Source organism: Pygocentrus nattereri, chromosome 4, assembly GCF_015220715.1.
Source record: "Pygocentrus nattereri isolate fPygNat1 chromosome 4, fPygNat1.pri, whole genome shotgun sequence".
NCBI lineage: Eukaryota > Metazoa > Chordata > Actinopteri > Characiformes > Serrasalmidae > Pygocentrus > Pygocentrus nattereri.
Genome location: NC_051214.1, coordinates 36219073 through 36232192, shown reverse-complemented (window position 1 = coordinate 36232192; position 13120 = coordinate 36219073). Strand labels below are relative to the sequence as shown.

General features: G+C 38.1%; 1 protein-coding gene across 7 annotated transcripts in view; it reads left to right on the top strand.

Moving 5' to 3' along the window:
- The window catches only part of nhsl1b (NHS-like 1b), a 144986-nt gene that overhangs the window by 79257 nt on the left and 52609 nt on the right, over window positions 1–13120 (top strand). The window contains exon 1 of one of the 7 annotated variants that reach the window (XM_017682710.2): window positions 6472–6592. The exons of the other annotated variants lie outside the window; for them this stretch is intronic. Coding sequence (XP_017538199.2) covers window positions 6478–6592 — 115 coding nt within the window. The 5' untranslated portion in view covers window positions 6472–6477. Of the gene's footprint in view, window positions 1–6471; window positions 6593–13120 lie in introns of those variants that run through there. 7 annotated transcript variants of the gene reach the window in all.

Sequence of the window (13120 nt, the reverse complement as noted above, 5' to 3'; positions counted from 1 at the left end):
AATATATGTTTTACCCAGGGTGAGACAGGATCCTGAGTGTTTGTTACATTAACATATGTGATAAACGTTGCTCATAATGTTGGGCATGTCAGCGCAATCCTGTCAGTATGACGTGGTCTGCCATGTTCAAGACAAATCACGGTTCACAGAGTGGGCTTGGCTATGAGTAATTTAGTGCCCTACTATAAATAGGGCACTGAATTATCGATTGTAATATTTGACTATAATTCCCAGGTTCAGATCAATTATAATAATTGCGTATTTTGATTTATTGGTGAATAATATTTCCACTGAAGATATTTTAATAGATCACCCACCTCTGTTCTCCTTTATGAGCTCTTTTCTATTCTTTTACTCCTTGGGGTATTTGTCTGGATGTAGAGTAATGACAGCACTTGTCTGGTTAAAACTCTGACGTTTGTGTGCCTGATTATTTGGTTTACAGTAACATTTACAAGCATTCGTGTCTGAGCAAGCTCTGACCCATATTTCCAGGCTTATCAAAACCTGTCGACTTTGAGCTGGTTTATCTACTTTGGTAGATGAGAAATATTAAGCCTAGATATTAGTAATCACTGAAAACTATGCCAATAAAAGTGTATTAACTCCAGTGAACCATAGACTTATATGAAAACATCTTTAACTTCTAAAGAACTCTCCTTTTAAGTCATTGATAAATGACATGAACTGTCTGCATCTGGTCCTCACTGACTCACAGTTGCATAACTGTCTCCATCTGTCTTTATCACATCCAGTCAAGTACAGTCATGGCTGTCGCCCAGTGCTCCTGTAATTCCAGATTAGCAAATTATAATCTGGCTATACTGGTCACAGTAATGTTGAGACAACATGGCCAGAGTGCTGAGCAGTTTGGATTGAGCTGCCATGACTAGACCTACAAATGATTTGACCCAGGGACTGTGCCCCACTGTGGAACTATTTATAATTTACGTATAATACTTGTTTTAGCATTTCTAACTTGTTGCATTGAAGTAGAAGTGGTCATCACCTTACATTACATTATTTGTGCCATGGTGAACAAAAATGTACATACACAGTATCCTTATCTCAGTGTGTTGTATGTATGTCTGTACACAGTTGTTCAGAAGAGACATTTTTTCCTTTCAACAAAAGTCAAACCACCTTAGGAGCTGCAACATTTAATGCCCAGTATGTCTCAGTATGTGATAATTTCCTAGTATAGGCTAAAAATATGAAGGAAAAGTAGACTCACTTTCCATCGATAAACTTCTCCTCAGAAGTAGAGCAGCTTATTGTAAAATGTCTCTCAATGTTCGACTGTTTTACGAAGCTGAAGTCGCTTCTCATGAATCTTTCGCTTCTTTGAATTTTTCCATTCCAGCTTAAATTTTGACTGAAACGCTGAATGTAAATGCAGCACCATCTAAGGCAGAACGGGACAATTCAATAGAGAAGAGACTTCATCTTCACAAGTGTAGTGTAGTGCTTATAAATGCAAATAAGTCTGTTCGTCTTCAAGTGTTCACACGTCCCATCTCAAAGATATTTTACTGACACAGTGACTTACTCTCTATAACGAGACCAAATCCAAAGTTATAAAATCACTAAAGAAAACGGGCAGGACAGCTGTAACGTGCTGCATGGATGTCCATATTACTGGGTCTTATTTTACCATAACTGCACATTTTATCGCAGATGAGCGGTGGCGGCGTCTCATGTGCTCCAAACATGTGCAGTGAATGAAAGCCTTCCATTTTGCTTACCACATCACTTCCATTTGGTTTAGTAATAAAAAATATTGGAAGTAAATTCATTGTGGACTATTATATATGCATTGCTTTAAAAGTTCCAAGGCGTCACACAGTGAGAAAAAAGAAATCCTGTTTTAAAATTGCATCGCAGCCCTCCGAATCGTGAGGTGCCAAGAGATTACCACCCCTACTGATTATGTAGTTCACGGTTCAGTTTGGTTCAAATAAAGTTCTACAGTAGAACTTTTTCAATACCTGCTGTGACAGCTCTGTACCAAAATAAGCCTCAAAACCCCTAGATTTTAGAAATTCACTCAGATACTTAGTTTTCATTGTTCACAGTGCTTTCCACAAAATCGAGAGACTTTTGGCAATAAAGAGACTTTCTGAAGAAACCAGAGGAACCATTTTTTTGTTTGTGATGTTTATTTTACTTGTAGCCATCACCGTAGTTGCAGTATAAAAGACCTAATGACTGTCATTATAATGCATAGCCTAATAGTTCTGATTGTTTTTGATATGAACTTTGTAGAACTTTTAAAAGTCTCTCTCTCTCTCTCTCTCTCTCTCTCTCTCTTTCCCATGTCCTGTTGCTGTTGGTCATTGTTTGGATCCTTCTCAGGTAAGTTAATCTCTCTTTAACATCATAGAGCAATCCCAGATGTTCTGTTATGATATGCATTTGCAGAGATTACACAGTGACGATCCTGATGTACAGAAATAAGAGGCCAAATCTAAAATGCTGATTTCAGGCACGATTGTGAGGCCTTATGTAATGGGTACGTCTCTCTATAATTCTGTCTGTATTGAGTGGCATCCGCTTATTGAAAGAGCATTAAGACTCACTAATCCAGGAATGGGCTGACAGAAAAGAGAGAGAATGGCTTTGTAATAAATATCAGGGTTTACATACAGACAACATCACCACATTGTTGCCCAACATTGTAGCTACACCAAGGTCAGCTCAGATGAGTCGTCATCTGTGACTTGTTTCTGCATGCAGATGCATAACATCTGATTATGAATCCAAGGCATAGATCCAAACAGTACAGTTTGTGTGTGTAATCTTTGTGTCTTTACAAAGTGAGACAAGCTGCAGCCATCTAGCAGCATTCTGTGTGCTGAAGTAACACATTGTGCTGTTTTATATTTGGCTTTAGTCTTTAGTCAAACGGCAGATTTTGTTTACTGTGTAATATTTTTTGTTGTGGCTTTAATCATTAGTCATTAAACCTATTCTGAAGATAATGCTTTCAGGAAGATTCCTTTATTTTTATTGTCACTGAAGCAGAAAACTGTTTATTCTGGCTAGTGCACCCACATATTCTATGCCACTCACATATGGAATCACACACGTACCACATGCCTGCCATTCGCTGTGTAATTGATTTCATCTGCTGCTGGCACCACCATCATGAAGTCATAACCACCATAATGGTGAATTAAGGTTACACGTGTAGGCATCAGGGGTGTGGATCTCCAACTTCATGATTCATTTACAATTTCATAGAAATGATTCAGTGCAACCTGAAATCTTAGATTTCACAACAGTGAGATTCAGTGAGATTATTTTCAAGTGATTCAGAATTACCTTCCTACAATTCCCACAATCTAACAAAATATTATATTGTCTGATTTAACAAAAGCTCAGCAAATCAAAAACATTGAATATTAACATTCAGAACTAAACAATTTGAATGGACAGTCTGAGGAGTGAACCTGTTAATGAACTTGAAAAAGTCATTTGAAGTCTCTACTGTGTTTAATTATAGATCTGTGACCATTTCTCTCAGTGTTGTCTCTAGTTGTGCTCTAACTGGTTATATGCATTGCTGTCTAATCTAACTGGTAATATGCATTGCTGTCTAATCTAATTGGTAATATGCATTGTGTCACATCACACTTCTGACATTTGTCAAGCGTCTCCTGCAACCTTTTCACTTTCCACAAGCACTTGTAGTTTTTCAGCATCCATTTTAAACAAAATACTGTCTTTGAAGTCAAATGCAAGTTCTGTTGAAGTTGTGCCTGTAACCACTAATGTACTGTGGCGTGATAAGTACGTCTGCAGAAGCATTTTGAAATTTTATCCTCTGATCCCCCAAGCGATAACAAATAATACGCTGATCCAAGAGGCAATAGAAAAAATGTTTTTGTGTAGTTTGGCATACTGCCCACCTTTACTCAAGCTTTACTTTTGTATGTATTTTTAAGACATTTATTTTCAAGAAATAATATATATCAATGAAGCCAAACCAATATTTACATTTTCAGATAAAAAAGTATTGAATATTTACATATTTTTTTAGATCTGAAAAAGAGTGTGCATTTGATGATGCAATTGAATCGCTACTTTCAAACTTTCTGTTTATTTTTACACTTCTAGTATACATCCTCACTCAAACACGAGCAAGTACATGAATGCCCACACACTCTTTCTCTTTTCCTCACACTCATGTTTACACATGTACACTTTCAGGCATCCAAAGACAACACACATGCTGTAGACCTGTGTTCCACTCGGACCGATTCTGGTATGACTGTGTTTAATGGAGTGGTGGGGCTTTTAGCAAACGTTGCAAACATTGATTTTTCCCATTGAATAAAACCCTGCAGTGTTCTCCTAAGCTGGGTGTCCCTCTATGTCAACGGTGCTATATTCTGCCGCCACACTCTCCCCCCATAAGCAGCAGTCATTAGCAGGAAGACGCTATCTTGTCAAAGTTTCTATGCTTTAGTGCTTTATTACATGTCTTAGTTGAAGAACAAAGTGAGTTTCGACTTCAGAAGCTAACTCATTCTTAGGGCAGCTCCGTTTTCTGTTTGAGTGGTGTGGGTTTTTTTTTTTCTCTCTGACCATGTCAGCAAGTTTTGGCCATTCTCTGTTCAGGCCATTTGACTCCCCCTATTGGAAATCAATGACTCTCATAGGTTCAGGCTTGATGGCAAGTGCATTTTTTCCATGCTGACTGATTCACAGTTTTTGAGTTTACCCCAACACATTTCTTCTTAGCATGTTACCTCATTGAGTCTGAGGTTCTGAATATGAAGGTAAAAAATGTTTGAAACAACTGATCTTATGTATCAAAGCTAGATCCAATGCCTTTCACATTTGTAAATGTCACCTAAAAATGTGTCTGACCATCTACTCATGATGTTCATGGGTTGGTGGGTCTGTGGCATTCAGTAGTAAGCAGCAGTTGAAAACTGTTGCAGTAGTTGTAGTCCCTGTTACGTCTACAAAATACAACATTGTGATTACATTTCTACAAGTGATACTGCAACTGTGATATGCCTTGCATTATACTTATATATAATATATTTATATTAAAAGCACATTGGCGAACTGATAGAAAATGAGTAAGCAGAAGATTGGCCTGCTTTATTTTGAGCTGTTTTTCACTGTATGGTACCAACTCGACTTGACTTGACTCTGCTAGCCTTTTTTGGTTTTCCAAGCAAATCTGGTACCTGGTACTGTTTTTGGTACCACTTCCATGTGCTTACAAGTGAGCTGAGCCGATACCAAAAGGTGATGTAAAAACGCCACAGGCTGCTGATTGGTCGGAGAGAATATGCTAATGTTAGCTACCAGGTTAGCGTAGCCTCTTGTGTCACCTTCTTTAAGCAGCCAGAACCACCTTGTCGTCAGACTTCTGATGTAGTGTTTCCCAAACTCTGTTGTTCCAGCAGTCTTTTGTCTTGCTGCCATGAGCTTCATCTGAACAAAATTTGTCTCCTTCACGTCATGGCAGTTTTATTTGGTGTTGCTATGATTATCAGCAACATTGAGGAAGTACAATCAGAGAACTTGTAGAGGAGAATCACACTCTGTAATGTCTTCCGGGTTTCTCAAACACTAGAGGGTGCTCCTACATTTATTTCCTGAACACTGAATAGCATAAAACATTTGAACAACGCTGTTTTATTTTTGAGCGCTTTTGAACTCTGAAAGTTTAAAACGGCGCTTCGTGTACGTTCATTGACATCAGTGCGCACAAACAAATCAGATCAGAAAGATGACTGGAATTTGACTATAAACTAGCTAGCTACAGCCGCTGGCCCACAGTTCCCGTTTTAGTGCATGCCCAATTGCTGGATTATAGAATACCTTGATTTATCAGAACACCAACAGAAGATCTGATGTTATGAAGCTTACAGCAGAGAATGAACATTTAGTGATTTGTTAGAGGACTTACTTCATGAGAATACCTTCATGCAGTATCAGAATTGAAGGCTGGTATTGTGGTAACATGTAATAAACAATGTATTGTGCAGTCCAAGTTCTTGTACTGCTGCTGTTGGGTTTGCCAGCGTGTGGGATTAAATGATTATGCTCTATCACAGTGCTATTGGCAGGGGTAAGCTGGACCCCCTGTACTGGAACTGCTGACTATTCCAAACATCCCGCAGCCACACACCCGCCATGTGTATGTGTGTGACACGAGCGCATTGTCTGAGTGATAAAAGGATAAGAGTTTCATCCCTGCTCTGGTTAGAACGAAAGAGGAGGGGCAGCGCAGAGTATTTTCCTGTGGTTCGTGAAAGGGCGGGATGCCATGCTGTGTGTCAGAATGTGTGAATGTGTGTGTGAGTAGAGGGAGAGAGAGAGGATGAGGGAGAGAGAGGAGACTAGGGGGAGTGTCTGTGGTGAGTGAGTTGGAGAGAGTGAGCGAAAAAGGGGGCAGACTGAAGTGAATCGGTGAGACAGAGCAGAGAGAGAAGTGTGCGTGTGTGTGTGCGCATGTGTTCCCCGTGTCCAGGCCTGTGCGTGTGTGTCAGGAGCGGCAGTGAAGTGACCGCCGGCCACTCTCATGTCTTCATTACACAAAAAGCAAGAGCCATGTTCTGCTTGAAAGGTAAGACTGTGGATGTCTGTGTGTGTGTGTGTGTGTGTGTGTGTGTGTGTGTGTGTGTGTGTGTGTGTGTGTGTGTGTGTGTGCGTGCGTGCATGTGTGTTTGGTACATTCTCAAGACAAAAACGTTTTTTTGTTGGAAGATCAGAGAAAAGCAGGGCTAACCAAGTCAGGACACACAAATAGTCCTGACTTTGTAATGTGCTTTTTTTTTTTAACATAGCATAATTTTTAAATAAAACGTCCATGCTTCATTTGTTTTAAACTGACAGGGATTAGTTCAGGGTTTGGCTTATATACATATCGTCGCTGTCACAACAAAACGTGTCGCCAAAACAGCAACTTTACAGAAGATGAGAAAAACTTTCTTAAATTTGAATAAAAGCTCATAAATATGTTAGTAGAAAATGACAAAAATGGCAATATAATGTTCTGTCTGGAATACAGAAGTTTATTACATAAATGTGCCTGGAGGTATTTACATATCATAGCAGTCAGCCAATTTTTTTTTTAAGATTTTGAAAAAGTCAGTTGCCCTTTACATTGTTTTCAAATTTGATGATGAGTGAACCAATAGAAACTATCCAAAATAGCCTGGGAAAAATCTTGTTTCATTAGCATTTATGCAAAGTTAAGAAGACTTTTTTCCTTCTCATTTTGAAGATGAAAAGGTTTTGTCCCATCAGCGATACTAAAGGGGCTGTACTGCTTTGGCAAATATTTTAGTCATCTGGTGCTCTGTTCATTATTCTGGACACATAACATTTCTTCATTTTTACAGCTCCCTGCCAAGTAGTTGTAGTAAAGAGATGTAGCATCACAATACAGTCACTTTATACATGTACCTCATTAATTTTATGCATGTATATAATTGGTGTTATATTATTGAAAACACTGATTTTTGAATAGAAATGTATGTATAATACATAAGGTATGCACAAATGTGTGATCTTGACATTGTATTAAAACGGTCTGTGTTAGAAGCATGTTCATGTAGAATACAAAAGAAACGTATCTGTTTCTGTGCTGATGGAAAAATTAAGATGTTAATCATCAGAATGTCCTCCTTCTGTTTCTGCTTTCTTCTTTTTACGTTCAGGAATCTGGAATGTATGCTTCTTTTTCTGTCAGAGAGTTTTTCTGTATTACACTATACCACAACACAGTCTTTTGGTTGAAAATAGTCATAATTGACTAGAGGACTACAAAGTGATGAACTGAGGAGAAGAAAAACACACTGAATTTACTCGATTTAATTGTGCACGTAATATCCACATGAATTAGATATATTGCATCACAACAGCTATTGCCAAAAGTAAACGGGGTGACACTTTACTTCAGTCCTGCTATATTGAACATTCACATAACCATCCCAAAAACATAATAAGGAAGATAATAAAGCCATAATGTACAGTTTTATACCAGTTTTGTTACCATTACTGGTAATTGTCATGACACATTCCATTATGTTTGATGTCATGACAGGTTACATTCTACTTTTCTAGTCTACTCTAGTAAACCATCATGACATCAGACATTATGACATATATCATGACAGTTAATGAGAATATGACATATGCCACGATGTGGTTATGACATGGTTATGTCAATGTTCAAGTAAAATGTTACCATGAACTGAAAGACGATATAGTGTTTCTTTGATGTTTGATCTTATTAAAGTGGAAATCATAGACATATTTTATTTAAAAATTGAATTCTGTTTATCACTTTTTTATGTATAATTGTACTTTGTGTCAATGGTAAATATTGTGTGGGTGTGCAAAAGCCACAGAGTTCAAATATGAATTTGAAGTAACTCAGACTTTGTAGCTTTTGTACCATTAAGAATACAGCATGTGAGCATGCACGTGTGTGTGTGTGTGTGTGTGTGTGTGTGTGTGTGTGTGTGTGTGTGTGTGTGTCAGCTGGTGGCAGTTGTTGCAGACATGTGTTGTTTCGTTGTCTACAGACAAGCACCCCCACTCACAAAGCAGCCCCACATTTCCTCATGCTCTGCCTCACCCTCTCTTGTGTATTTTTCATATTATTTAGCCAATGTAGCACTTGATTGTGAGAATCTTCTGTGGCAGCCATTCTTTCAAACATCCAGTTGACACTTCTGCTCATTTTATGCTTTTGCTGTGAGCTCACACTCAATTGGTACTTCCACAGCCAAGACAGAGCTATAGTGACCTTTTTGTTTTGGTAAAACTACATTACCCACATTATTCTCCTGTACAACATAGCAGTATGGCTCAAGTTGCTTTTGCACATCAGAAGAGCCAGTGATGCAGAGCCAGTGGTTTAGGATTGTAAATAAAATACCTTCCATTGCAAAGAAACTCAAATTAAGTTAAAAGTTAAAAGCTGCATGACTGTTTACTCTTTTACTTATTGCACATATTGTTTTACATATGATTGAATTATTTACTTTTTAAAAAAATGGTGCTTTACTTACACATATATAATTGAAGTCTGTAAATGCTGTTCAGGCCAGCTCTAAGGGATATGAAACCCATAGATGGTGGCTATGGCTACACATGCATGAATGGGCTTGCACTGAAGTCCAAAGTGCATTCTTTATGTCCTCTTTACACATTTTACACAGATGTTTCCAAACATCTGATAATTTTTACAAGTTATAGGCTAGCTATAGTTTACATCATAAAATTCCAGCACTGATCGGCCCACGTAAAGATAAAACAGCTGTCTGTTTGAGGTAAAGATCATCTGACCCCATCCTGGCTAGGAAATGTGTAAATTAAAGCTGATGTTCAGAAACTGATGTTCTGACTTATCCACATTGACTGACTCATGTTGTCCTAGTTCTGTGGACTTATGGAAATGAGTTTGGCCTCAACTAGACTGTGCAAGACTTACACAGGAGCTCAGAATGTAATCTGTCTCCTTACAAACATACAAGTTTTTGTGTTACATAAGGGCTGATTTGGCTCAGGACGTGGTTACTACTCATCCACTGCCGATGGGTCATGTAGCTCATGGAAAACAACTCAAATTGGAAATGTTGGTGTTGGTGATGTTTGATACTGGGCCTAAAACTGTGCCAGCGTATTAGTGTTGTTTACCAGGCAGATGCCTTCATCTACAGAGATGGCCTGGAGTTAAACTGTATTTACACTGAGCCAGAGTTATATGTAGGTTAATGGATGGGATGTTCATTGAGTGTTCTGTTGTAATGACAGATTCTTATTTGACCCTGTTGCATCCCAACTGAGAGCAACTTTTCTAGAAGCAGCCATTTTCTGTGTTAACTAATGCACTAAATATACTGATATAGTGTCGTTGCTCTTTATTGTGTGTTGAATTTGTTTGTCTGTTACGTCTGGGAATCGCTAGGCACCCACACATGGCACGCTCATTATGTCCGTATCACCTAATTGGTAGATCTTAAAAACTGAACCAAATAACTAAAATACATTTTTATTTGATACAATATTTGTATTTTTATTCTGTTTATTATAATTTTTGTTTATGTTATATTGTATATTAGCCTTTGACTGATAATCGATATCACACATAGCAAGAACTTAAGATTATGTAAATTGTCATTCTTCCAGCATCACCAGCTGGTAACTATGCAAATACATATTTTTAATTGCCCCTTGGAAAGATTATAATGTGGATTTTCAGCCAGGAAAAGAATGCTAGAGAATGTGCAAATGAAACAAAGGAACTCTGGAACATGGATTCCTCTGTGTTGCAGAGTAAAATGGACAAGCTTGTCTAGTACAAGCGTGTCGGCTGGATGTTAACAGTGTTACATGCTGTCTAATTAAGTAATATGTTGTCATTAGGAAAAATGCAAGGTGTAGTATGAGGTCCCTTAATGCTTATATGTGGTACTTTGTAACAGAATTTTGGATCACTGTCGTGATGATGTCATGATGATCATTTGTCATGCTAACTCTGCAGACAATAATCATTCTACCTCATCGTCCAAGCTTAATTGTATATGAATAGCCTTTATTGTTTATTTTTTATCAGAAATGTTTATACTGTCAGTGTTTTTCTATCAGTAATGTGGGCCATGTCAGGTGAGAGAGAGAAATGGCATGTTTCTTTTCTAATTTGTAAGTGTGATTATGGGTAAATGTGAGAATTCCAGGAATACATGTGTGATTTCCACACGTTCTCACAACGTGGAGCTGACAAACGGCTTATCTGTGAGAGTCTGCAGAGCTTAACGTGTGCTGATAATTTTAACCTAGCTCTCTGAAGTGCTAGAGACTCACTCTCAGCACTACAATGCAGGTAAACAAATGAAGGTGTACAGAGAATGAATCTTTAGAAATATGCTGCTCTTTGAGACTAAAGTAAAACATAAATTTCTTTTCTTCTAGCATTATTTTGAAGCTTGCCTCTTTGTGGTTGTGTCTGTAGTTGAGAATATAGATTTTTTTTGTAGTGGAGCCACATAACCACTAATGGAATGACCTCATGTAGTGTACTGGTACCACTACTGATACCACTGCTTTCCCCACCATTCTCCAGGTATCTGTCAATACCAAGTATGGTATCCAAGTTCAGTTTAGTTGATTAAGTTTAGATGTACAAGGACAATGCACATTAATAAATGGTAAATTGTAAGTATGCTAGTGTAGCCTATTTTCAGTTGTAGTCGCTGGGCAGATACAGAAGGACAAAAAGACTTATTAAATTACATAAAATGTGAATGATACATACAGCAATACAAGGCAACATATAAAATAAAGCACAAGGTCCGCTGTTCAAATGAATTACGTACTATGATGATGTTCATGATTTTAAAATAACTGAAGAGCTGAATGTAGTGCAAATAGTTTGTTCCAAATATTAAACTGAAATATCTGACTCATATCTCCTGATAGTTATCACAATATCTCTTGTCACTGAGCTATTAGACATATTTTCAGTTGTTTTCTGCTTGATGAAAGCTGTTAGAGGATCAGAAGCCGAAACATGTGGGATATTATATACAAAACATGCATCTACTTATTCAAGTATTATATCCCAGCTTAACAAGTTGTGTTTTTTTATACATACACTCACTGGCCACTTTATGAGGTACACCTTGCTAGTAAAAGGTTGGACCTCCTTTTGCCTTCAGAACTGCCTTAATTCTTAAATTCCCATCTGGCACCAACAACCATGCCACGCTCAAAGTCACTGAAATCACCTTTCTTCCCCATTCTGATGCTCGATTTGCACTTCAGCAAGTTGTCTTGACCACCTCAACATGCCTGAATGCATTGAGTTGTGGCCATGTGATTGGCTGATTAGCTATTTGTGTTAACAAGCAACTGAACAGGTTATATACATAGCAGTGATGGTGACTACAGGACTTTTTGTCAAATTGTTTCTGTAATTTACGGGTTAAAGCAAGCTTTCCAAGTGGTTCAGTTTCAGATTGACCTGATTGTGTGGTCACTGAATGAGCTGCTCACTCTGTTGCTCTTGACAGCCTGTCAGATTATGCTCACCTGCTCAGCTGACAGAGAGCGCATGAGAGGACATGCAGCATTTGGTCAACCGATCTGTCTGTAATCCACTCAAGCTCACACCTGGAGTGTTGGTCTAATCTAGCTTGTGTGTATACGCATTAGAGAGAGCAAGTGTGTGTATCTGAATGAGTCAGAGATGTGTCTGGCCCTTAGATGACCAAACGTCTGGTATTTGACCCCTGTTGTCCAGAAGGGGGAGCTGTTGCAGTGTGTTAGAGTTCTTTCTTATTTATGTTTTTTTTTGTATTCATTTAGGCAAAATAGGCAAAGGTAGATGTTTTATGTACAACCAGTCATCTGTTGCTGTCCTGCTCCTTCACAAAATTATGTTAGTGATGTTATTATTGTGGAAAAAACATTTTCGCTGTGAAAAAAAGCTTTTGGCTTTGATCATGCCTGGTCCAGGTAATGTGTTTACAGGAGCTTCACAGACTCGTCTCAGCAGGGCAGCAGCACCCAGCACAATATACGGTAATCAGATTGTGTGTAGATCAGTCCAGGTGATAATGTGGTCTTATAAAATGGAGTGAGCACAGCAGGTCTGGGAAGGAGTCTTTAAATAGGGATACTGATGTCTTCCACCACACCTGATATTTCACTTGCTAGAAATACTAGTGTGAGATCAGTTTAGGGGAGATGGGGGAGAATTAAACAATAAAATGATTTAGCATCATAGCAAATTACCTCATGAGAATTGGTGGCTGCTAGCTTTCAGTTGCTTTTTGCCTTGATAGCATGTTTGTTGAAAATATTCTTTTAATCCCAAATAAAAGTTTGGGTTTTCAGCTTTTTAAAATCTATGTTGACTGAAAATGGTCTATGTAAAGTTAAGACTTTGTGAGTTACTGCTGTTCGTTTAAGAATTTGACAGTTAACAAATAACAATCATATTTGATATATTTAGCAATATCAGTCAGTCAAGCACTACTTATCTAAACCCATTGGAGTCTTTAATTTGATTTGAATAAGTCCTTACAATGAATGTCAGTCACAGTTTCTTGTCAGCCAGGCTCTGGTGGTCGTAATGACT